The sequence below is a fragment of the Tremella mesenterica genome (genome assembly GCF_000271645.1).
Source record: "Tremella mesenterica DSM 1558 unplaced genomic scaffold TREMEscaffold_15, whole genome shotgun sequence".
NCBI classification, from domain to species: domain Eukaryota; kingdom Fungi; phylum Basidiomycota; class Tremellomycetes; order Tremellales; family Tremellaceae; genus Tremella; species Tremella mesenterica.
In genome coordinates, this window is record NW_006711239.1 from 165080 (window position 1) to 191019 (window position 25940).

General features: G+C 48.5%; 6 protein-coding genes across 6 annotated transcripts; 2 read left to right on the forward strand and 4 right to left on the reverse strand.

Annotated features, from left to right (window-relative positions):
* Positions 1-429: 429 nt before the first annotated feature.
* Positions 430-3014, forward strand: TREMEDRAFT_65570 (uncharacterized protein; the record flags this gene model as incomplete). Its single annotated transcript, XM_007007709.1, has 4 exons — positions 430-869; positions 1096-2509; positions 2557-2929; positions 2956-3014. The coding sequence occupies 4 exons, from the start codon at positions 430-432 to the stop codon at positions 3012-3014; spliced, it is 2286 nt and encodes a 761-aa protein (XP_007007771.1).
* Positions 3015-3151: 137 nt separating this feature from the next.
* TREMEDRAFT_65571 (uncharacterized protein) lies at positions 3152-10596 on the reverse strand (the record flags this gene model as incomplete). The annotated part of the gene is made up of 14 exons (XM_007007710.1): positions 3152-3487; positions 3534-3635; positions 3685-3709; positions 3797-4526; positions 4572-5420; positions 5464-7841; positions 7890-8538; positions 8591-8811; positions 8862-9051; positions 9104-9278; positions 9321-9640; positions 9716-9864; positions 9937-9962; positions 9988-10596. The coding sequence occupies 14 exons, from the start codon at positions 10594-10596 to the stop codon at positions 3152-3154; spliced, it is 6759 nt and encodes a 2252-aa protein (XP_007007772.1).
* Positions 10597-11942: 1346 nt separating this feature from the next.
* On the forward strand, positions 11943-14319 carry TREMEDRAFT_35192 (uncharacterized protein; the record flags this gene model as incomplete). The annotated part of the gene is made up of 8 exons (XM_007007642.1): positions 11943-12083; positions 12189-12349; positions 12496-12594; positions 12637-12706; positions 12750-12951; positions 13003-13188; positions 13547-13759; positions 13934-14319. 8 exons carry the CDS (start codon positions 11943-11945, stop codon positions 14317-14319), a joined length of 1458 nt encoding a protein of 485 aa, XP_007007704.1.
* A 1214-nt stretch (positions 14320-15533) lies between these two features.
* On the reverse strand, positions 15534-17199 carry TREMEDRAFT_57790 (uncharacterized protein). The gene is made up of 6 exons (XM_007007684.1): positions 17115-17199; positions 16733-16928; positions 16407-16487; positions 15972-16216; positions 15701-15738; positions 15534-15650 (listed from the first exon to the last, which is right to left on the reverse strand). The coding sequence occupies exons 2-6, from the start codon at positions 16792-16794 to the stop codon at positions 15600-15602; spliced, it is 477 nt and encodes a 158-aa protein (XP_007007746.1). The 5' UTR covers positions 16795-16928; positions 17115-17199; the 3' UTR covers positions 15534-15599.
* Positions 17200-20370: 3171 nt separating this feature from the next.
* On the reverse strand, positions 20371-22535 carry TREMEDRAFT_65574 (uncharacterized protein; the record flags this gene model as incomplete). Its single annotated transcript, XM_007007711.1, is given in 4 exon segments — positions 20371-20397; positions 20417-21543; positions 21588-21917; positions 22082-22535. The coding sequence occupies 4 exon segments, from the start codon at positions 22533-22535 to the stop codon at positions 20371-20373; spliced, it is 1938 nt and encodes a 645-aa protein (XP_007007773.1).
* Positions 22536-22936: 401 nt separating this feature from the next.
* On the reverse strand, positions 22937-25831 carry TREMEDRAFT_40971 (uncharacterized protein). Its single transcript, XM_007007663.1, has 7 exons — positions 25503-25831; positions 24622-25284; positions 24288-24541; positions 23817-24142; positions 23659-23768; positions 23470-23614; positions 22937-23408 (listed from the first exon to the last, which is right to left on the reverse strand). Exons 1-7 carry the CDS (start codon positions 25824-25826, stop codon positions 22993-22995), a joined length of 2238 nt encoding a protein of 745 aa, XP_007007725.1. The 5' UTR covers positions 25827-25831; the 3' UTR covers positions 22937-22992.
* Positions 25832-25940: the final 109 nt, after the last annotated feature.

Consider the following 25940-nt stretch of genomic DNA (forward strand, 5'->3'; position numbering starts at 1 on the left):
CGTCCATCTTCCTTGTTCAAGTGACCATTTACGTAATCATGGTCCATGTTCTCCTGTCACTTATTTTCGATATCTCCTTCTCTTTATTGCTACTCTTATACCCAATCGGTCTTTTCTCTCTTCTATTTTACACCCATTCGACGCTATTCGGACTGGTTTTCTTCAGTTTTCAATGGCTGCTTGTCAGTATCGTGGTAAAATGGGCAATTTCCAAACACACAACTTGTCCCTTCTCCTACTCATTGCTCGGACCCTCTGGTCCAGCGCCGTCTGTCATGCCTATGGGCCTCCGCCCTGCTGGGCTGCCGACACCCCCCTTCACGCTCTCTCCATCGCCAAGTCGTCTCTTCTTCGCAGATGTCAACAGTCATTGACTCATCATCTTACATCTGAAAAACAAATATCACATCTTGATTTGACATCTTTGCCATGCCTCCCCGACAGACCACTCCATCACGTACTAAAACCCCTCCCCGGTCCACCAGATCCACTCGTAATACCCCTACTGCTCCTGGTCGCCAACAAAGCCGTTCGCCTTCTCTTCCTCCTCCCATTCCCGAACGTATTGCAGCCGCTCCTACTCCCGACCATGTACGCCTTGCTGAAGAGTGGATCGCCAAAAAGCAGCCTACCGATCCCGTTTTTGCCAAAAAAAACCTCCGTCAGCTGGAAAGGCAGATTGCATACTCACTCCAATCATATGATCACTGTCCATCCGAATATTTCCCTCCCATTGCGGCCAAATATGGTCTCAATCGTTGGATGCCTACGAAGCTTGGACCGGTCAAAAGCCGTGGACCTGTGTGTCGGGTGAACGGCAAAGCGGAAACCTCTTGTCACAAGCCTTGCCTTCCTGCATTCATGTACACGTAAGTCATGTCCTCTCCAAAACACAGCAGTGTTCTAATCCTTTAGGTTGGAGGGCATAACGTGCAATCAAGCAAAGGACAAAAGAAATTTTCCCACCTTGATCTGGCGATGGAACTTTTCCAAGGAAGGGTCGCTTCTTCCGATGGCTTGCTGGTCTTGCCACTGCCATGTCGATAGCCATTGTGACCTGAGAACCATTGCCATCAAATCCATTGAACCCCACAGTCTCCTCGCGGCTCCAACCTTGATCGACTCGCCAACTACTCATGGACTCAATGCAGATGATCCTGCGGTCCAGCAATCCAAAGACCTGCAATCGCGGGCAAGGACGAGTACGCAGGCCAATATGGAAGTCCCGTCACCGAAGCGACGCCTCACCAATACGTCATCCCTTACTTCTGCTCATCAGGCGCTGTTCATTCGGTCCCAATCCCCTACAACTCTTTCTTCCCAGTCCCAGGCAGCAGGATCTCAGCTGGCTTTGCCTGTTCCTGACAGTCAACGTGTTCCTGCCCTTCAGCTCGACCCTTCTCAGGTCAAACGAGTTCAGTCCGAACCTGCTTCCCACCATATTCCCCTTCCAAAAGTCGAAGTCACTGCCGTCGATGATTTGACCCCGTCGATTCCCGAACGGTCCTCTGTGCTGAGTCCACCTCCGCTCAAGACAGCCGCTCTGAGTGGATGGCGTCAATACAATGCTCAGGCCAAGCTTCGGAAGCGCACCCAATCGGCTGAGCCTCCCACTCAAAATGTTCTGTCAGTTCCCCTGTCTTCCATCACGCCGACCGTCGATGACATAAATTCATTTCAACAACTGGTTCCCCCTAATGATGTGTCTCTCAAGCCTCTCTCTCCTCCTCACAGTGGTACAACGGTAACTTCCATCTCACCCTCCACAAGCACATTTGAAACCAAATCGCCTTCCCTGGCAAACCTTGCTGCGCTTCGTCTTGACATGCAACGGCCATTCTCCGCAGCCATCGATGGTGCAAATCAACTGCTTCATTCTGTAGAACAGAACCGTCACAGCTTTGCTCAATCTCTTGACAACATTATCAACTTCTGTGAAGAGTTGCAAAATCAAGCCAGACAAGATAGACATTCCATCATATCTGTTCGAGCCGAAAGAGATCAGCTCAAGAACACCCTTCGGACTCTTGATAATCGTCTTCTGCATTCTGCCGACCTGTTGGCAATGAAGGATGACGCCATCAGCAAGCAGACCGGTCAGATTTCTTTCCTTGAACAACATGTGGAGCGTTTGCTACGGGAAGAAGCAGCCGTTGGACAGCGACTCCGAGAGGCTGTAACGGAAAGAGAAGCTGCATTGGAAGAAAGGGATGCCGCTAGAATGGAATATGAGGCTATGAGGTCAATGGCCACGCGGGCAAAGAAGGAAATGCAGGATGCGAATGCTGCGCAAGATGTTGCCGAGGCGGCTTTGGAGGAGGCTGATGCCGAGGTTCAACAGCTCACAAGCGAGTTACAACAAGCAAAGGCAATGCTCAAAACTCTCCAAGCAGATACATTGACCTCTACTCAGGCTATTGACATCCCTATCGACGCTGGTGTATGGATACCCGAATCGAATGACGTGGATGCCAAGGCGCCGTCTCCGCCTCGCATTACTATGTCAGAGGTGAGTCAATGCCAATCTCCTACATTGGACTTTCTGATATATTGCAGTCGCTCATTCCTTCCACACAAACTTTCATTGTGCAACCTCCAGCGAACGAAAGCTCATCATGCGATGTCACTCAATCCCAACTTCCACCCCCACACATTGCACCCTCTGCGGATAATCATTCTCTAGGTGTGGACACTCAATCGCTGGTCCAATCCACAGAGTCTTCCATTTCCCCATCGACCAAAGTGGCATCATCCGTTGTCAAAGTTGCTCCAATTGGAGGACAAGCCGCGGAGTCGCTCATCCTCCAACCTCAATTTGATCATTCATCTCTTGTGCACACACCGCACCCGTCAAATATCCCAGGGCAATGGAGTAATGAAGATGACCAGCAGGTGCCAGAGACACCCCTCCACCAGGACGACATGATAAGTCAGTCGACCGTGACAATGGGTCAGTCAGTGTTGACACCCAAAACTCATCTGGCGGTACTTCAGGCAGTCAATCAGATAGCTGAACATCAGAATGAACAGGGAACGTGAGGGTGGATTGGTCCGCAGCGTTAGATCATTGGTAAATTCATAGACACAGGATGCAGGTCATGACTTGTTTATCTGTCCAATGTCGCCTGTTCTCCAAATTTGCTACTCTGAATCACCGATATGCTATCATATATCTACTACCTCGCTTCTGGAAAGCCTCATTCCAATTTTTCATCTCCTCCATTACAATTGGGTCACAAATCCATGGTGACACCTCAAATTCCGCCCATGTGGCTACTGCCCACCTCAGATGCTCATTGAGGAATACCATCAGAATCGAATCCCGCAGTAACGTTGCGTGCTCCTTTAAATATAGATCCTTTTCCAGACCAAGATTTTCTCGACAAGGGCGGATCCCTTGGGCCACCATCATGGCAGCCGCAGTAGCCAGTGGACCGCAGCTGTAAGTATCTTGTTGGTTGATCCAATGTAGTCCTTGGCGAAGGGCCTGCAATGATTCAGCTTCGAGTTTGTTACGGCGGTGTCATACTCACCTCCGTATTCGGCGCAAACAACCAATTTTCATTGGCACTTTCCTCAACCCATCCTTGCTCTAGCTCGTACTTCAATCGATCATTCAAGAGAGTGGTCCATTTCTGTTCGACTCAGCACGCTCTGCCATACGTCATGTGAACGTCAACTTACACGTTTGAGCTCAGGATGGTCATATCTGCCACTAGCACTATCGAACGGAATCACGAGTCTCTCCTTTCCAAATATGACTATTGTGGCGAAGTGTGTCATAAACGCCACTGACACCACACTGACACTCGTGCGATGACGCCAAGTTGAATCTCCCCCCAGTGCCGGCCACGGAAGCTGTGATTTGTCATTCCATTGTAATTTTGGTGACCATCGTTCACCATCTTTATTTTCCTGCCAGCTAATTAAGCTTGGAGTGTGGGTGACAGGCCATGTTTCCTGCCTTAGAAGACGTTTTAACACGTCAATCGTAATAACACATATTGTGTCTATGTAAAAACTACTCCACCACTTAGTCAACTTGTGCACATCTTCAAATATCTTTTCACTTATTACAGCTGATCGGTTTGAGCTACATATTACCCCCGCACGTAACCCCGGACGGTCACGATTTTCGGCTAATCGCCTGCGGAGAATGGCGAAGAACTTCCTAGACAGCGGGAATGTATATGTGGAAGAGGGCGATCCCGATGACATTGAGATCATATTTTGTCTGACAGCGTTCGCATCTGGAATCACCCACTGGACTTTCTGATATCTGTCAAGGACCGCTGATACAACAGCAGCATTGTTGGTGTGACCAGAGTCGCGTTCAGGCTTCTGGTACCAAGTGATTTTTTGTGCATTTGAGTGTGGACCAGGGGCCGTGATTCGTTGTGTAGACGTGGTCCCGCTGACTTGCTTTCCTCCATGAGCTGATCGTGTAACACCGTCGACAGGATTCGGATGTCCAAGTCGATCTGATAGGTGTGGAGAATCCATGGATTCTTCACCAAAGTGATTGACTGTTATGTCAGCAAGTACTTTGACCCAGGAAAGATGACATTCACCTGACTGGGCGGGCGCGGAAGTTTTCGACACAGAATGGGTATCCTTCGTTGGCAGTGCCGTGTATAGCATGGGCTGGATGTAGGGCGTCTGCGTAGTATACTGGACGTGTGCCGGAAATGTCTTGGGTTCTGGAATTCCTATGTTTTCGTAGATAAGCAGTGTCGGATACCGGCCTTGGCTAAACGCTGCTACTTTAGGTGAAGGGCATGTTGTGACTGTGGCATCATCAATCACCCACCAAAATTCTTCACTGTTGGATGGCACGATTGCGATATAATGACCGTTTTGCACGCTTTCCCCAATCCGACACACTATCCCTCTCAGCTCAAATTCAGGACCCTCTCCTTCAGCTTCAATGAATGCAGACAGAGGTGATCGCCTTGGAATGTGGAATTCAACATTGCGCTTGATGCGAGCACTGGCAGTTTCCGACCCAGCACTATGTGACGAGGTGTTCCAGATGATGTTTAAGCAGACTAGCTGTCCAATCTGAGGGATACTGGCCTTCCCTTTGGCATGGAACTTGTGTCCACATTCTTTACATCGATGTGTCTTCAATGAAGTTGAGTCAATGAGGCTTTGTTCAACCATGTCCAAAACCTCCCGTCCGTGCATCTCGGCGGATGTTGAGTGACCCGGGCGGAGGAACAATGCTGGATAGATCCCAGTATCAGCCATGTCCACGAAAGCGAATGAACAAGCCGGGCACAATACACGGCTGACCACTGCGATGTTGAATATTTGAGACGCCGACTGAAGAGGAGCCAGTCGGTCCAAATGCTTCACCAACCTGTCAAACAATTCCTGGGGATCTTGCTGTGTCACTGCACTGTCAACCAATTTATGCTCTACTGATGTTAGCACACATCTCATTTGGAAAGCTCGCCTTACGGAATAAAATCTTCTTCATTGTAGGATATGAGGCAGGGACTGCGGTTGACTTGTCTCTCTCTGAGGCAAAGCGTCTCAACAAATCCAAAACTTCATCCGCACTCCTTGAATGTTGCTGCAGCCTCTTGGGACCAATCAGGAGGTCACGAAAAGGTACAATGTGTACGAGCACTTGAAACAGTGCCAGGGCATAGCAATCGTTTCCAGTGTTGGTCACACCACTCACACCGCTGCTCGCGGGTTGTCCATGTCCTTGATGGTCCGTGTGGGTAACCAATGCATTGGAGGTTTGGCGATGAGGGTTCATTGGTTGTATGTGTGTCAGACGACCAGGCCTATTATGAGCTGTCTGAAGGCTATGTTCTGAGTTTAGGGTGGAGGAATTTTGAACTTTTGGGCCTGACAAGGGATTTGAAGGTGTAGTGCTCGGTGGACGAGTGGGTGGTGGATGGGTCGGTGGTGGACGAGCTGAAGGTGGACGATTCGGAGGTGGACGAGCTGAAGGTGGACGAGCTGAAGGTGGACGAGCTGAAGGTGGATGAGTCGGAGGTGGATGAGCTGACGGTGGACGATTCGGTGGTGGATGAGTTGGTGGTGGACGAGCTGAAGGTGGACGATTCGGTGGTGGATGAGTTGGTGGTGGACGAGCTGAAGGTGGACGAGCTGACGGTGGATGAGTTGGTGGTGGACGAGCTGAAGGTGGACGAGCTGACGGTGGATGAGTCGGTGGTGGACGAGCTGAAGGTGGACGAGCAGCTGGTGGGGGAACGATTGGAACTGGGATCATTGGAGCTGGAATTATTGGTGGCTGAATGTTCTCTTGGGAGATGTTCCCATCGATGTCCCACTGAGGTAGGACCCCTATGGGTGTTGGTAGGTACCCAACATGCTGATACTGAACGTTTGGCTCCATGGGCAGTTTGTATGACATGTTGGCTGTCGGTAGTTGTGAGGAAATGACTGCTGAAGCATGCGTTGGATTTGGTGTCATGCCTGGCAAACTCCACGAGACCGCTTGATTGGGTACTGGTGATTCAGTGTTCATCCATCCAGGATGTCTAAATGATGCCTCGGCGCCTACCATCGACGCACCCATCCAGTCGGGGACAGGTGGTAAATTGTGAGTCCATTCGGGAGATACCACAACTTGGTCCGGCATTGGGAGCAATGTTTCTGGTCGTTCGGCAGCTTCCAGACTCTGTTCGGCAAAGGCATTGGTCCATTCGGGAGCCGTAGGCGGCTGTTCAGGTACTAACATCGATTCGGTTGGCCATTCGGGAGCCGTAGGCGGCTGTTCAGGTACTAACATCGATTCGTTTGGCCATTCGGGAGCCGTAGGCGGCTGTTCAGGTACTGACATCGATTCGTTTGGCCATTCGGGAGCCGTAGGCGGCTGTTCAGGTACTGACATCCATTCGGTTGGCCATTCGGTACTTTTGGTGGCTTGTTGATCGCTATTGACGGTACCCGAATGGAGATGGTGACTTTCAGAGGAGTAATGTGCTTCGGATACAACACTGTGAAGCTCTGGAAACCACTGATATGTCGATTGTTGTCCACCAAGAACATGTGTTGAACCATTCAGATGTGATTGCTCTGGACGGACAAAATGTATATCGTCATTCCCGATGTGAATTGTGTTCTCATCATGGCGGGTACGAAGTGATCCAGCCTGATATCGGCGTCCTATAGGGGTAATCTCCCTTCTAGACACTGGGGGTGAGGGTGCGTACATAGCTTGGGTTATGAATTCACTTTCATGATTAGTCATTGGGAGGTCGGTTACAGACGGCTGAGGATCATCTGTTTCAAGCTGGGGATCATCGGTTTGAAGTGAAATTGTTGACAGATTTGATAGTTCAGCCACGTTCTGACCCCAATACTCTTCAAATTCCTGACGATCATTGTAGTAAGGGTCTTCATCAACCCGAACAGGTTCTTGGAGATCCAGTAGATCATATCCATCACGTAGGAAGTCTTGCACCACAGCGGAATTCTCTTCGAATTCCGTGATCGGTCCACAGAGCTCGTAGAGGCTCATTGCCCACAGATGACTGCAGCGTTTACCGGTGAGAGACGGGTACTGACAAGTGCAGGCCTCCCTGTCACTCCGCGCTTTCCTTCCACAAAAGCTGGCTGAGCCAGGATCTAGATTTCGACGAGCGGAAAGCACACAATAGACAGTACCTCCAAACTGATCACGTTCGTCTTCTGGAACACGATCCACCGGGCAGGGTCGTATGCCATCTATCTCCCAAACGTGCATAGCTGCAAACAAGAGGCGCTGTAATTTGGGATCCGCACGGGGTTGTTCTGGAGGTGTATTTTCGTAAAAGGGGAAGTATGCGCATATGAGAATGGCAATAAGTCGGTCGAGTCTATCGGATGTGTCAGCTCAAGTGACTTTGATAGCCTTGCTAACACACCTTCTATTGGAACGGCAACCTAAAAACACCCGATCGAATGTCCGAAACGCTGCTTCCGAATAGTTGTTGGTGGACCAAGGCCCATCTCTGGTGATATGAGAGGGCATGGCGTAATCGACTGTATGACGGATCCACCGAGGGCTGAACCATACCCGTTCAAGGTATTCCCTCAGCACTTCCCAGGCCTCGCCTTCGTCTTCAGCTAAAGTGTTTACTTCGTCCTCTAAATTTCCAAAATACTGGGGCCAAAGCTCCTCATCATCGCATCTCTGACACCGTCGTACTGCATTGAGAATTGCTGAAGTGATTTCATTGACCCTGGGGTCTCTTCCAAAAATTCTTCGAATCTTAGAGCGACATGCCTGCATCATGTGGAATTGGCAAACTCGAACGGCTATTCCAGGGTAGATGGCATTGATTGCCGCGCGCTCGGCCTCATCTCCATCCGTCATAGTGAATCGTGGAATGAGACCATCTTCAACTACCGCTTGACATGCCTCTCGTAAATCTTCTTCGGATACGCCCAGGTGGTCCACGGTGTATGTACCATTGAGGATTTCCAGTGCGGTCTCACGAACGGCTCGATTGAAGTTCGATAAAAGAAACTCATAAGCTGCCTGGTCCGCATGATTGGAAACCATAGCAGCCACTGTTATTGGTCAGTTACTTAACAGGGTACAGAAACGACCAAAGATACTGACGGGGTACCATCCTATGGTACTGGTTCAAGGTGACCAGGAGTGTCAAAGGGCATCGGAACGCATTCTTGTTCCGCCACGAAGAGTCCATGTATAATCCTTTTTGGTACACCTGTAGGATTGCGGTGACTCGGGCAGCAGGAGGAGCAATGACACATTGAAAACGCGAATCTTTGGGAAGCTTCTTGACTGTCTTGTCGTCTAGGATTGGGGGAAATTCTGAGCTGAACGTCAGCTCCACGCTGATGGGACAGATGACATGTGAAGGGCTGACGCAATGAAACATTCTGGGTGTCTTTTCCCAAGTATGGCTACACCAGCTAGAGGACTTGAATGTATTTTGATAACAGATGCGGCTGTTTCCAAAGCTTGCTTGAAGTCCTTCAAGCGAGCCCCACGATGAGGACAATTTGTCTTGATCCATCTGACGTGTGAGTCCGTAGACATGATGGATCGAGAATACCCTGCAGATATCAGATTTGAAGTGAAGTACAACAACGCGGTTAAAGTGCTCACATTCCTGAAGTCGAGCCGTTGTCATACCGAAGCCCATGGAGGCTTCATGGAGAATACGCCGGATGTATGGCGATACACGGAGGTCAGAGAGGTTGGAGACCGGAGGATGATATTCCTCAGACTTCTTTATCACAGTGCACACCCCTTGCCGGCATTGTTTGGCAGTCATTTCAACCTGGAATTAGCTACATGAGTGGCAGCATGGAAGGCGTCTTACTACGAGGAACGTCCGACAAGAGCGACGCCTACGAGGCTTTTTGATCTTGCCCTCTTTCTTAGTAACAGGATGATCACCAAGAGAGTCATCACCCTCTTCCTCCTCTTCTCCATCACCATCCGGATCGTCTTCTTCATCGCCAGGCCCATCATCTTCTTCACCAAAATCGTTGTCGTCATCCAGCTCGTCATTGAAGAACGGATCGGTCATATCACCGGGGACTTGGGTATCTGGTTCCTCCTTATCTTCTTGAGCATGCAGATCGATTCGATTGGATCGTCGTTGTGAGGCCGCCTTGGCAAATTCAAACATCTCGTGTGCTGTATTGTCTTGTGTTGAAAGCGAGGGGACAGATGGAACAATGGGAGTCTCAAGGTGTGTTTTACAGGACCCACTGCAAGAGAAGCCAACACGCCAGATGAGTCGACTGGGGTGTGCTCGGAAATCCTGCTCATTGATCGTCACTTCTACACGACGAGCGCGTATGTCATTTGGCCACAAACCAGGTCCGTCCGTCCACTCCAGTGTGGCTCCTCGGTAGAGGCTGTGACGTTCAATATTGTAATCATGAGGCTGATGCTGTCAGACGGAGGACTTTGTGAGAGCTGAAACTCACCAGTTGTTCGAAGAATCGGCCAAGATCTTTCACTTTCACCTGCTGACTGACATATCCCTGATCGACGTCCAAATCCCACTTGGAGGTTCGGAGAAAGCGAGTACTGATCTGAACCCGGGCAGTTGGTACTACTTCCCTAAGGGGTTGTAAGGTTTGGAAGATACCGTCTGGGTCATCAAGTGGCCAGTATCCGGACATATCTCCCGCCAGTCGAATGTCTGGCGTATCGTGAAAGCGTGCCATCCACGAATGATAGCCACTATGGTCGGCAGACTGCGGGGAGCTGGTTGTTTGTGTCCTTCTTGACTTGATGGAAGGATTGCTGGGGGATGAGAGAGTGCGTTTGCGTGGTGCTATATGTTTGGGAGAGCCGGGTGAGGGATCTGGTGCATCACCCACGTTTGATTGAGGCTTGACGTCAGGGCTGGAGGAGTGAAGGGGTGCAGACTCTTGGGATGAGACAGCTGGAATGGATGATGGAGCGATGCCTGATTGTGATGTGACGGGTGCAAGCGGGTCTCCAAGGTCTGCTGATGGCTGAGGGGATGGAGAATTGGGAACCCGCGCGGGTCGGCCTCTAGGGCGACGAGTCATACCTCTGAGGATGGTAGTGGCAGGAATGACACCGGTTGGGGGTGGTTTTGGTCGAAACCGTACCATTGTGAACAGCCTGACAGCTAATTATACACAAATAAGTAAAGAAGGAAGAGTTGGCAAGAGGAGGATAGAAGATGAGAACGAAGGGGAACATGGTGATCATCATTACCGGATCACTGATGAGGGCGATCAATGCGTAAGTCACTGACGAAGTCCTATCAAGGATCAAAAGGCTCGGAGGGTCCGATATCACGGTTAATTGAGCTGTTCTGCGGAGATCTCGGCGGTGTTTCTGCAAGAGCACTGTCCTTCAACGAGTTCGAATGCGCTCGAATGCGCCCGAATGCTGCTCTAATTTTGGCCAATGATTGACATGGCTTGGTCCTGTATCCTGATTTTTTTTGAAAACTGCAAACAGCTCATATTTGCTAAGGTCGGTTTTCCTACCTCTGAAGTGGGTTTTCCCAACCTCAAAGTTGGTTTTCCAACCCTTTACGTTGGTTTTCCACTCTTCAAGTTGGTTTTCCCCCCTTCATGTTGGTTTTCCCACCTCCATGTTGGTTTTAGGGCAATTCATGTTGGTTGATGGATTTTTGACCTGGGAAAACCCGAAAATTTGAAAATTCATCTCGAAAAGTGGGACTTTGATGTCGGGTTTAATTGAATTTGCGATCCAAAGCCGGTTCTTGTACTCAACCGGGGATACCGGTTGCTTGGCTACGTGCCTCCAATGGAAGGCTACAAGATCCAGTAATGGCCAGCGATCCAGCGGCCAGCGAGTTGGTCTCTGTTGATTCTGTGAACATGCTTGGCGGCTGGATAGCGCATGCGCTGACCTTGTGTTCGATTTCAGTATGGTGACGGGTACTTCGACAATTCGCAAAGCGAAGACACATGCACTTACTATCGAGTAGAGTAGAGTACTCGTACTGTACTTCCGGGACGTTCCTCGAGGGATCCCTTGATCCCTCGGATCAATCCATTCATCCATTTAGGGTTTTTCTCCTCTTAGCCAAACGGGCCACAACCAAGAAGACGCAATCTGATCATCTGATCGGTACCACACCGAGATACGCTTCGCTCTCCCTAGCTGGATCTCCTCTCCCCGCAACACCCCAAGGAACCCAAGGAGCCCCGAATGGATAACGCGGAGTTAATCAAATTCTCTTGGCGCATCACTTTTTCTCGCCACTTGATCCACATACATCCATCAAACTCCATGTCTAACCTCTCCGGAGTTCCGGAGAGTTCAACACCATCTCTTCTTGGGGGAGGGGGATGAAGACTTTTATTGAGATATAAAGAGAGATCAGAATCGGAATAGTTTTAGAACACAGATCACCCAATCTTGTGACATCCCGTGCGTTACATTTTCACATACAACAATGTCTCAAGAAGTTTTGCCTCACATGGACGATCAAAAGCCTTCAGAGGAATGGCATCAAGAGGCTGGGGATGTCGACCCGACTGTTGTAGCTCTTGCAGCTAGTTACAGACCTGGTACGGAGGAAGAACGCAAGTTGGTTCGAAAGATTGATTTACGTCTTTTGGTAAGTACCCTCCGTCCGTCTCTACCACAAATATCCTCCATCCATTCATAATTGATAGAGTCTTTCTTCCTTCTACTATATATGGATCCTTTGTTGACTCCACAGCCATGTATTTGGGCTTTGTACGCGATGTCCTTCATGGACAGAGGTAATATCGGAAACGCAAAGACCGGTGGACTTCAAGCGGATTTCGGATTCAACTCTAACCAATATTCCATCATCCTGCTTGTCTTCTTCGTCTCGTATTTGATCTTTGAGATACCCTCGTGAGTCTACAATAATCACATCGTTATAATTCATTGCCTTCTATTTCCATTCTCCGCCTCAAATTATCTCAACTTTTGCCATCATCTCATCTGTTTGCCCTCCTTCATCCCAATTTCTGTAATTCTCAGTGGGGCTGACGATATAGGAATCTCATTCTCACCCGTGTCCGTCCCTCCCTGTACCTAAGTGGTCTATGTATAATCTGGGGAGCCGTAGCCGCCAGTATGGCAGCCACTAAAAACTGGTATGTCTCTCCTATCCCGACATCACCAAACTGATCTATCAGGAAAACTTTGGCCGTCACTCGTTTCGTACTTGGTATAGTGGAAGCTGGTTTCGCTCCCGGGATCGCCTACGTGAGTCATACCCAGTCTTTTCTATACTTAGCTGACACAGTAGTATCTATCCTCCTGGTACAAGAAATATGAAGTTGCTACCCGATTCAGTATCTACTACACTGCCATCGCCGTCGCTGGAGCTTTCTCTGGTCTTATCGCCGGTCTCATCACTCAACATTTGGATGGTAGACGTGGTATTCAGGGATGGCAATGGTTGTTTATTATCGAAGGTGTAGGATCTTGTTTCGTAGGATGTTTCACTTGTCAGTTTTAATTTTCTTACTTTATGGTTCATCGTGACTGATCATCGTTAGGGTTCATCATGCCTGATTGGCCGACAACTACCAAGTTTTTGTCACCTGAGGAACGTCTTCTGGCCGCACAACGTTTGGCATATGATGGATTGGCCAATACTCAAGGTGCACAAGAGAGACTTGGGCATTGGGAGACTGTCAAGATGGCGTTGGGAGATTGGCGAAGTTGGGTGTTTGTTATTATGTGTGGGTTGTCTCTTCATTTCCCCACCTTCCTTTCCTCCTTCCCAATTCCTTCCTCGGAGATCCGTCGACTACTCGTTCGATATGACTGTTCGTCGTAATAAAATTCATTTTCACTCCCTCCCCTCTCCTGATCTTTTTCACCTCCCTGACCTCCTGAACTCCTCACATCCTCCTACACCATCTTCCTATGGCCCCCTTCCACATCACCCTTGCCTCGATTTTCGTTCTTTCTTCTACTATACATCACTTCTATGATCAAGTGCCATATGCTCAACCTCAACCGCAAATCCTCTCCATGACTCGTCTTTTACACCAAAACCCATAATCCACCTCACACCAGACATTAGCTGAGTTTTAGACATGCTTTGCACCGGTGCTCAGACCATTCAATACTTCGTCCCTACTCTCGTCGGAGCTCTCGGATGGACCGGTTATCAAGGTCAATACCACACCATTCCTCTTTACGCATGTGCTTTCTGCTGTATCCTCGGGTTCTGTATTTGGGCCGATTACGCTCAAAAGAAGGCTATATTCATCACCGGTCTAGCGTTCACAGCTGGTACTTTCTTCAGTGAGTTGTCCCAATCCAATCTCTTTACCTCAAGAATCTCCTCTTCATCCTCATTCCTACGCCAAACTCTCTCTAAAGCCTCTTCCATCATGTCCATCGTCTTCAACACCCCTCACGATCACTTAGACTCTCAACATCCGTCAACACAAAGTATAATCTAGTGCTGATTCCCAGTCATCGTCGTAGCTGTTCATAACACAAAAGTTCAATTCGCTTTCATGACATTAGCATTCGGTATGACATATGCCGTCTGTGCTCTAGTTTTAATGTGGGTACCAAACGTCGTCGCATTCCCAGCGGAAAAAAGAGCCGTATCGATCGCTTTGGTCAACGGTTTAGGTAATTCAGCATCCATCTATGGTGTTTTCCTTTGGCCAGCTAAAGATGCACCTCGATACATCCCTGGATTCAGTGCGACGACAGTATGGATGTTTTTGGTTGGAATCTTAGCGCAGGTGATGAATTACTTAGTGAACAAATATCCTTTGGTCGCTCCAGACCCGGAAGTTGTGGTTCAACAGGAAATTGAGAAACAGAGGGCGAAAGGTTTGATAGTGTGAAGATCCCCTTGAGTCGATCTAGGAAGGTACGTTGAGGTGGATCTACGGGTCTATGGAGGGAGATAGGAGTTTGAAAATCAGGGGGAAATATTCATGTAATAGGTATTTGAGGGGATCTTGGGTTATGACTAGGTTTAGGTTTTTTTTTTTTTCGGGAAAAAGCATGAATTTGGTCCTTAAGCAATTCACCTTTACTCGGCCAATCACTTTTTTCTCTCGTTACAACTTCATCCCATGAACGTGACACATACGACTACGCACCTGATCGTACATGACCCATTTATAATCATCAAATACGAGTATTCAGTACTCGTTACAAGTGTAGAGTACTCGAGTTCTGTGACTGATATAACTAATGGTATAGTCAGAACGGGGTTTCGCCACAAACCTACCCAAACCCCAACTTTCCCACGGTCCCCTCTTAACGGAAACTTATATCCCAATCGAAACTTTCTATCTTACTCTTCATTCCACTTTATGTGGAGTGCGGCACGACAAGGTTTTTCTCTTCCCCGAGTTGCTCCCTTTTCTTCCAAAATATCAACAATAGGTTGAGCGTCAACCCTTGTCTAGATCGATCTTAGGTCATCCAAGTTCCCAGCTTGTCAAATGTTTGTATTGAGAAGCGGGACGGTGGACCTGACAAATTTGTTCCTTTTTCTTCTTCTTCTTTCTTCTTTTTTGTTTTTGCTTTGTTCTGATATTTTGTTTGATGCAATACTTTATCTATGGACTTTTATCTCGCTATTTTCTCCATCTACTACCGTATCTCGACCACCTCGACTTTTACTTCGAGGTCTTCTTCATTATGTTTGTTACTTAACTTTGTATGTTCCACCTTTACTAAACTGAACAGACATCTATTCCCCATTCACTCGAATCTGTACGACTTCCACACTTTCACCATTTCGAGTATCGATGTTTCCTACGTATGATGACTGATACTGCTGACTTGACATATCAGGTAACACAAGCTTCTTAATGTGATCGACTCCTACACCTCTCACCGTCTATCAAAAACTTGATTCTCCCGCATTTCCAATCGACGAAGAGTGCTCTATTTCCCTCTTATTTTGGTTTTTACCTATCCACTTTCATCTGTCTGATCGCTCAGGACTATCCATGACATAAGCTCATATGATTTCCACATCGATCGATATCACAATCGGCACTATCGGAATCAAAAGGGGATGAAATGATTCAACAAAGTGTTCGTGCTGAGCAGTTGCATGTGCATAAATTCGGCGTGGATATGTCTCTCTTAGTGATCTCTCTTTCCCTCACATCGTAGTTGCTAACTGACTCAAACGTGTACCAAGTTCGGGGTAATTCTCAATATCAGTTCTTTGTCCATTCAACTTACAAGTGACGAAGCACTCACCTTCAAGAATTCCTTTTGTGCCCTGGATGCGTGTTCGTCTGTATGTCAGTGAAACTGCGGAGCGACGTTCAGCTTCGTAAAATCATACATTCGTACCTGAACTTCGACCTTGATCAGGTGGAATAATGGAGATATGTGGGGAACCGAGAGGTACAGGATTCATTAGGCCAATCGGTAAAGCGGGGAGATGCAAAAGCAGAGCGATCACCACGAGGAACCAACAAAGGGTGATGAAGGGGATGGAGAGGTCGATGGAATATCAATCACTCACATGTAATAGCATTCACCATCTCCCCTTCTGTCCTCGCCAACTTCGCACTCTTCTCAAACCATTTGATCGCCTCGTCCAAATTCCCTTGTTGAAGAGATAACTGCGCTAAAGTCGCCACTGCGACATCACAATCAGGATCGATATTCAATGCTTCGGTACACAACGCCTCGGCTTGTGCGAGATCTTGTTTGAATTGGAAGACAGCGAGGGCTTTGTTGACTAGTGGAAGGACGTTTCGGGGGTTTCTGATATATCAGCAAAGAAAAGGTCGGCACACTGGATGTAACTCTCTCAAGCATTGTTGTCTGGTCATCGACACCTGAATACTAAGAACGAGAACAGCTAGCTCACAGTGGAGGGGAAGGGGAAGATTTCAAAGGAGGAGCGTAGAAAGACGGATAGGAAGATGAGAGGGAAGGCAAGAACGACACTCACTTGTCTTTGTCCAATTCAAGAGATCTATCAAACCTCGAAATTGATTCATCGAACTTTTGTTGATCCAATAACAATTCTCCACTAAATCATCAGCTTTTGTCCCTACATCCTATCGACCTCGAAGATCCCAATTTGATCATCTCAGGAGGTTCTTACCTGCCTCATCGAGATGATGAGGATTGGCGTGCGAGTAAGTCATGAATCGGAACGAGCATTGAGAGACGATCATCTCGTACATCGGTTGTGTAAGACGAAGTAGATCCCAGGAACATGGAGAAGGTGGCTCATGATAAATCGTGTTTGGTAGAATGCAAGACCAGACTTACTAATAATTACTCGGTTCGCCGCGATCAGGAAACTGTTTCAAAATCCTCCTAAACGCAGCCATACTCTGAGCCACATTACCCAACTTATACTGCGCTACAGCACTCTGAACATGGGTGAAAATGAAAGTATCATCGAGTGAAGTAGATTTATTGTAATCCGCTATGGCCTTGTCGAATTCACCCATGATGAAATAGACTGTGATGTCAGCTTTACGAATCATTCTCTTCCTACACATGTTTCTTCCCTTGTCCTGGTCGTTTCGAGATAAGAAAGCAAGGATTCCAGCCTCAGGGGTCTGATCACGAGCGAGATGGAGGAAAGCAATGGGTACAAAGGGAGAATGTATATGAGTGGATATGACATGGTGGAGAAGTTACTCACCCTGCCCACGATGATAATATATATCAGGATCATCCGCATTATGTCTGATAGCAGCTTCGAAATCCCCAAAAGCACTTGCTGCATCTCCCAATTCCATATGCACAGAAGCAATCTTGACCCAACTCTGGACGAACGTGGGCATGAGATCGAGTGATTTTTCAAGATCTTCTTTAGCTCCTTCGGAGTCACCGATGAGGAATCTGTCATCAATCAGATGTGTCTTTCGAGTGAAAAACAATATGCCAAGTGTTCTCCGTCGTCATTACCTAACCTGCTTGACAAGGCGATGGCATTATAAACCGAGTCGTCAAGCACAATCAAGAAGAGTCACACGATGAAACGAGAACGCTTGTGTCAGGTCGGTTGGCCAAACGGCGTCGAGAATGTGGTATATCAATAGCGTGGAGGGGAAAGGGCAGAGGGTAAACTGATGACTCACTTGAAAGTCCCACGCAAATTATAAGCCTCCGCTTGTCCTTCTTTCCAGCTGATACCCTGTTCGATGGCCTCATTGACAAAGGACACGGCGTGAGAGTAATCCGCGGCGCCCAGAGCGTCGAAGGCCAGGAGGAGCGTTTGGTCGCCTTGAGAAGCATTGGAGGGAAGTTCGACTTTAGGATCTATCCGTTAGTATGTCGTGTCTCAGCTCGTTTACTCTTTTCTTCTAGCCTTCCATCAGGATGTACATAAACTCAGTCACCCTCTCAGCAATGCATCTCAGTAAAAGCCACTTTCCTGTAAAGCGTTGAGGATGATAGATTGGTGCAGGGTGACTCGGGATGTGTGACAGGAAAAACTTACGAGGTCTGAAAGCAGCGAGATAAGAAGAGATGAATGTCGGTGAGGGTAATTTCGGTTCTCTTGTCTGTTCTATGAGCACACCCCGCCGGCCGCCGAAGTGCAGATCGGTGAAACTTCCTGCCACGAAGGTGATGCTTTAACCAGGAACGGGTGAAGCGAAGAGATCTTTGTACGGGTCTATAACAAAATATCATCGGACAAAAAGGAGACATTGACTCACTCTTAACATCTCCTGAGCTTTCTTCTGCGCCAGCTTCTTCAAACACCGTTCGACAGAAGCTGCCGCCATATCATCTTGGAACCTCTCGATGATTGTAGTGGCGGTGAAGTCTGATGTGAGCAAAGAGTCGTGCTCATAATCGTCTAGCTCATCCTTGGAAGAAGCCAACTTGGGATATGAAGTCAAGGACGGGAAAAGACAGATCGCGAGTGAGAGCCAGCCCCAAGACCACGTGTGAAGCGCCTGGGGATCCAGAGTCGCCACTCAGAATCAAAATGTAAAGATATGAGGCAATAGGTCAAAGAAAGAGGACGGGGACGTTAAAGCAAGAGACTGTGACATACCTCGTACAGCTTCCTCATCTCTTCCCAGATTTTCCAAAGCAGTAGCTCTTCGTTTCAAAGCCTTCACACTGACCCATAAGCTCCGTCGCTCAGACGATGAACGAGCTTACTATACAGGATCAAGTTTCAAAGCCTCATCACAGTCCGCAACGCATTTATCATATTCCGGAGGGTTGAAATTAGTATAGCCTTCCGCGTCAACTTTTCCGAAGATTTAAACTTCAGATGAGAGATAACATACAGGCAGCACGATTGGAGTAAAAGACGGCATCTTTTCGGACTGATACTTCTATGGCTTTGGTGTAGCTATTTATCAGCTCTTTCGCCTTCCCCAGATATAAAAATCATTGTGAATGGTCTTTGTGATATAGGATGGAATTGGATGATGGGATACAGTCACGATGGGAGATCAATCGACAAGTATTATAATTCGTCGATTTGGGTGGAGCTGTGAAATGAAAGCTAGTCGGAAGGAGACTGAGAAATCAGAGAGAGGGAGAGACTTACCATTCCACAGCTTTGATGAAATCTCTTTTGGAATATAATTTGTTACCACGATCTTTCAACGTTGCACCGAGTTTGTTTTTCTCCTGCGAATTAGCAAGAATTCTTCTCAAACAGCCGGCGGATGTGGACCCTGCCGAGAGTGAATCTGTCAAGTATTCATGAATATGTGCTTCGGAGAGTACCGGCCATCTAGCTCGGACAGAGGGGAGAAGATATGACGAGAAGTTGGTAGGTCTGTACTCACGGTATTTGTCATTCCCGCCAGTGTCGTTTCATCAGGTATATCTATCTCGTCAGCGATCGTGCTACATCGAAGGTAGTCCTCATCCGTACATATCCCCAGTGACCCTTCGATGTTGCGCACTTCTTGAAGACGGTATTCCGGACTCGAGCCAATGCGATCTCATCTGAGACGGGAGTGGAGAGCTATTTATTGAGAGTGGAGGCAGGATGGAGCAGCCAACACACAACGAGAAAAACTTACCTGCCAAATGCGCATTCTCCAACTCCTTCTTGACTTCTTCTTTTACTTCCTCTTCCTCCTTCTCCTCTTTCACCTCTTTCACCTCCTCCTTCACTTCCGAAATAAGAGGTATTATCTCCTCTAATATCGGACCATCATCATCGTTCCCCGTTTTCGACTTCTTTTTCTTACTCCTTTTCTTCCCACTTTTGGCCGATCCGGAAGAAGCGGATGATGAAGGTGGAGGCGGTCTACTGGAAGAGGTGGAGTAGATATAGTATCCGGCTCCTGAAGCTGCTAAGACTGCACAACCTAGCAGGATGAGTCGATGGTTGTCTTCTGCCCATCTCTGGGCGCGGGAGACGAGGGTGGGAAGTGGAGCGGGGGGGATGACGGGGGCGAGTGCCGTCGGAGGGGCAGTTGGAAGAGGAGCCATGCTTTCAAAGATGGACTGGGATACCCGATACGTGCTTGCTTGATACGTTCCAGGATGTTGTTACGAGTGATTGGAGGAGGGCGAAGAGATGATTTTCAGAGTAGTGGGGAAGGTGTAAAAGTTGAGCAGTGGGCCAGTGGCGGATGGGGAAAATGTGGCGTTCGCGAGGTCCAATCGGGTAAGTTAAGTATTGGTTGGTATCGTGCATGACCTACCGTAACTACTGGACGTATCCATACTCTCCGTTGTAAATCTGAATATACATGAATCAAAGATGGCATGATCTTATGAGCCACTCTCTCTTCTCTCGGTACATACAAGAGTCATCTGATATCCCCCTCCCTGCTTCTAAATTTGGAACAGTCCCTCCATCGTCCCGACTCCCTCCCCGTTTCGTCGTCTCACCTGTTTAGCTCGCATCATTGTATACAAGTTTCTATCTCCTCGGCTTTTATCAGTTCCACTCTGAAGATCCGTGTCAATCTCTATGTTCTCTTCTTCTCCTTCTCTAGCTACTACATTTTCTTGTACGCTCTCTCCGCTGGGACCTGTCTGCCCGTGCGATCCACTCTCCTCGCGAGCTCTAGGTTGCCCGTCGTTGGCAAGCACGGGGGTTGACAGACTTGCTAGATCATCAACAGTATTTGACGGGTTAGCTGCCTCGGACGACGACGCCAGATCAATAATCTCTCTTGCCGCCGCTTCCCTCCGAAGTCTTTCAGCGGATGCCCTTCTTGTCTCCCGCCGAAACCCGAGGTTCTGAGTCAAAAGTGGTTCTGCTGGTACACGCTTCTTTCTGGTGGTCTGTTGAGCTTGTGGCGATGTCTTCTTTCCTTCAGCCGGCGTCTTCGTTTTAGCATAGACGGCCTGTTTTTTTGTTGGCCTCTTGGCTGTTGTGACATTTGTCTGTTTGTCCACGTAAGCATAAGGGTCACTGTCGGTCTCGCCATGTCCAGAAGAGTTTGTGTTGAGAGAAAGGAGATCGGAGGGAGTATGGGGAGCAGCTGGATGTTCGGAAGGGACCTCTTGCAGATCATTCTGTTCAGTCGGCTGCGAGTTTTTCGTCGGTTCCTTCTGAGCAGTCGCCTGCGAGTTTTCCGCAGCTTCCCTCTGATTCTGAGCGACGTGTACTACGCGTTCCGTGGGCGCAGTCGATCCGGTACTTCCCACCTTTGTTGCAATCCGAAGTATTTTCATCTCGTTCAACATCCCCTCCATGAGGTTCTCCATCACCGAGACATCAGCCTGCATGTGTTTTGATGTCACAGCTTGCACTTTCAGACGTTCTTGAAGATCCGTGATAAAACCGTGAACCTCGGTGAGAATACTGGCAGGAGGGAGTGGAGTGGTACGAAGAGCCGCGAGAACCCATTGAGGGAGTTCCTTGACTTGCTGCCCTAAGTCCTTGATAGAACGGACCAGAGACCGGACTTCAGTTTGGGGAGAGGATCGAGGGGAAGTGGTGTCTGCTGGATTGTTTGTCGACAGAGTATCGTTATTCGTCAATGGCGCATTATTCATTGAGGACGTATGGTCCGTTGATCGCGTCATGTCCATCGACCGTGCTTCATTGGTTGCGCGATGCATTTCTTTCAATGACTCCAAGATTTCGAGCACTCGTCCAATGTTGCCCAAAAGTTCCGACAATGGTGTAGAGACTACTTATAAGCAGACCATTTGCTGGTGAGTCTCTCCCACTCACATTGTACTTGGAGCTCCTCTACAAGCTCGTCCTTGTTCGGGATCGCTTTCTGCTCGATGTGAAGTTCGTGAATGTCATTTCGGAGCTCCTCTATCTGGTCTTTGATATCGGGACTGTCTCGGCCGTGCTGACCAAACTGCTCCAGGAGACGTTCGAGTTTGTGACTTAAATCGACGTTTGCTTCACGGAGAAGTTTGACTTCGTTTCGCAAGGCGCGGTTATCGTCATGTAGGGATGCTTGTCCCTCGAAGAGGGTTCGAATGTCTTCATGTAGTGCTTCAATTCCCCGCACTGAATCGCGATGTTGGATGACCCTGTTTTGTTCTTGGGCTGAGAGTCAACATGTATCCGATACCAAGCTCGTGCTTCTTCCTTCCATCGATAGCAAGCTCGCGATTCTTCCTTCCATGTATTCGCTGCCCAGCCGTGACCGAGAGCAGAGCGGAAACGGTGTGGAGGGGTGTGGTGTGAAGGGACTGAGAAAGTGGACTTACCCTCGAGGAACACCATGATTTGCTCTCCCCACTTTGGTCCCCCACTTCCTTCCACGCCCAATCGGTGTGATGATCCCTGGCTCTGCGCCGAGGGAGGACGGTAGGAGTCGACCACATGTCTCCCGGATACGCTTCCCAATAGACTGGGGGAGGGGGTAGGAGGTTGATAGACCGGGACAGATCCAGGACGACTGACAATTGAAGTCGAAGATGGGAGGATGGGAGGATATGCAGCTGCGGGACGCGGACGAGGTTGAGAAGAGGGTGGAAGAACAGAGCGAGCGGGTTGAGAGGAGGGTGGACGGGCAGATTGAGCGGCGAGAGATGAGCGTATTGTCCCTAGAGTCGGCGCCTGATTGGATACCGTTGCTCGTTGAGAGAGAACGGGCACGCGTTGAGACAGTGGAGCTTGCTGAGAAGGGGCAGCTCGTTGTGTGGGAGGAGGAGGAGGCATGTTGGAACCACGGGCCTGTGTGAACATGACTAGAGCGGAGGAAGAGTATGCAGCCGGCTGCACGATCGTAAAGGGACAATGGTTGACGAGACGACGATATAAGTTGATGAGAGGGAAAGAGAGTGATGAGAAGGGTGAGAAGGGGGTGACCGAAGGAGGACGTGGAACGGAGAGATAGAGATGGAGAGAGAGGCGGGATGAAGAAAGAGAGAGAAGAGGAGGGGAAAGCAACGATTTATAAGTGGTGTCGTGGGGTAGAAGGAGGCCCGTGCGCAGGTGACCTCATCCCCAATCCCCATGAAATCCAACGAGGGTCTGTGCATCCTCTCTTCTCACCCTCTCACATTCCGACCATGTTCCACTGCCAAGGTTCTCATGTTCACTAGCGTGGTGTAAAGTCGGAATGACGTATAGCCGTATGCATCCTCTTTGATCTTGGAGATGTATCATGTCCAACTCATCTTCTCCTGAAAGCGTTCTTACTCCCACTCCTTCCTCCAAACCTTCTCTTGGTCCTCCCATTCCTACCTTCTTCCTCGTTATCCTCTTCCCCTCCCCTCTCCATCCCCGCTCCAAACTTTTCCACCTTTCCTTTTCCCGCCACATTCCGACTTCCTCCTGACAATTCATCCTTCTCTTGCCCTCGTCGCGAAGAAGAAGGTACGAAGGACATCTCCATACCACCGTCCAATGCTCTACGCATGGCCACAACACCTTGAGGTTTTGTATCTTTGGGAGTGGTGTGTCGGGAAGAAAGACGAGAGCCGAAGGTATCGGACTTTGAGGGGATGTGGAGTTTTGGTCGGTGAGAAGGAGCAGGGGGTGGTTTGAACTTGCCGGGAAGAAAGTTACGAGGGTCATGTTGTAGATGAGCTGCGATCAGCGTGTGTAGAATATGGAACTTGGACGGAACAGGTGAATAAGTAGTACTCACCACCTCTACCACCTTTATCCTCGTCACTTCCACTATCACTCTCACTGCCCTCCTCTTCCTCTTCCTCTGAGCCTGACTCTCCCTCCAAACCGGAAGAACCCTCCTCGCTCTCCTCTTCCTCCTCAACAGCGGTCTTTCGCTTTGCCTATACGTCAGCTCATCGATTTTCATCCGGGGAACGCAACTCACGTTATACGCAGTGGCAGGATTGAGTAAAGCGAACTCTCTTGATTCTTCATCCACCTCATATTCCGGGTCTTCAAAGATGGCTTTGAACCGTGCGTCTTCCAATACACTGACTTTGGTCTTTCCTGTATCTTCCCCGACTCTCGTTCCTTTCCTGGAACCATCTCCGGTCTCCTCTGCAGGTGTAGCTTCTGATGATCCTTGAACCGCTCTCGATCTTTTCTTCTCCAGAGCAGCCGCTTCTCTCTCCTCCACCCGACGTAATCGTTCCGCCAGAGCTTTGTTGACTTTAGGTTGATCTTTCCTTGCTCTGATCCTTGATTCTGCCTTCGCAGCCAAACGTTCCGCGATAACTTTCTCTCGATGTTCGGCGTAAGATTGAGGGTTGGCAATGAGACGAGCTGTAGCGTAGAGTTTGAGGGAGAGGAAGTAGCCGTGCATGTAGGGTTTGAGAGCTGAAGTACCGATAAGATGTGTGAGGCCAAGTCTGTACAAAGTCAGCCATGCTTCAGAATCTTATGACGACACCTCATACTGGTAGCTGTGATATGTGTAGAGACATGACAAGATTGGTGCGTGTCGCTGTGTACGACAAGGAAGAAACAAGCGGAATAAAGAAAGGGACGACCCACATTTCCAACTCTCCCTTATCGACAAATTTGAAATCACTATAGACGCTCTTGCCATCTTTGTTGCTATCGGCCTCCAACTCTTCCGTCACTCCATCTAAGAATTGTGCCCATCGAGGTGCTGGTCCTATCTCCGGGATGTAGTAAGAACATAATTGTGGCGCTTCGCAAGCGACGAATAACAATCCAGAGTCTGGTACTGCATGGAGATGGGCAAGAGAGTTGGGTGGATGTAAGGATAATTGATTCGATGATGGCTTATCGATCAGCTCTTTCTCAAACTGACACTACGGTCTTGACTAGAAATGAGATGAGGATTGTCTGTTGTTGCACTCACATCATCACGATTCCAAACTTTTATCACTTTACTATCTGCACTAACCACTCTCCCTCTATCTTCCTGTGCTCCGCCACCTTTCAACCATTCTACACTTTTGATAGCTTCTCCATACCCCTGATCCTTCACCGCCAAAGGATTAGGATTTCTCAGATCGTACAGCAGAGTATGTCCCGTACTTGTCCCAACGGCCAAAGAGAGTCCATCAGAAGGATGAGAAGACAAAGCAGTGATAGATAAAGTTCGCCTAGGAGCTGTGATATTTTCAATACTTTGTACAGGAAGTAAAGTAGATGTAGGAAGCATGAGTCGAGTTAAGGCTGTTCGAGATCTTGGATCCCAGAATTCCACCACACCCCTTCCGTCTAAACCGAAGGAAAGTAAACCATGTCGAGGGTTGACGTCTATAGTGTTGACACCTTCAATATCGTCCAAAGATTCGCCTACTGAAAGGGGTGTCATATATCGGCCTTCTTCAAGGTTGAATCGATAGACAGAGTTGCCGGTACATCCGATGAGAGCATCGGCGGAAGGGGAATGATATGCTAGTGAACGACCGTAAGTAGGTAGTCGAATAGAATGGTGCAGTCCCATTTGAGTATGAAGAGCTAAACTACGATCTCGTTGGAGATGTAAGGATTTCGTCCAGTCGGTAGAGAGGATCTATGATTAGCATTCGTACTATATACTTATCGCTCCATATCTAAGCAGTGTTCAGATTCCCTCATGAAGAAACTCATCCGGGGCAGATGGTGAACATTTCGGCCCCATGTAAGAGAGCAACAGCATAGTTACGACGCCGGAAGGTAAGAATGTTATGAGGGAGGTTCTACGAAAATCTGTAGAAGTACAGTGAGGAAGGGAGAAAGTTATAAACCCACAACAAAATCGACATTCTCAGCATCCGTGACCCTCTCAAACTTCACAGTCAACTGATCCAGATCCCAAACCTTGATCACAGGTTTATAAGTCCCAGTAGCGATCGCATGTCTCCCATCTTCAGTCGTTTTAATTTTTATTGCCGATCCTGGAAAAGCAAAATCTTGAATGAGCTCCAACTGACCGAGTTGCCGTTGAGCCCGTTGACGTTTCCGAGCTCCTGTGGGAGTAGGTTTGGAACGGGGTTTTATGGTTATCCATGATGGTAATGAAGTTGATGATGTGGAAGAGGGACCGTTGACTGTATAGACTGTGGGGAAGGACATGGTGGGTGAATCGTCACTGAAATCTACGAGTGATCCAGTCAAAGTTGGCAGCTCGGAGCGAACTTTGACATTTTGGGAGAAGAAAAAAAGAAAAGTGAAAGATTTATTCCGGTC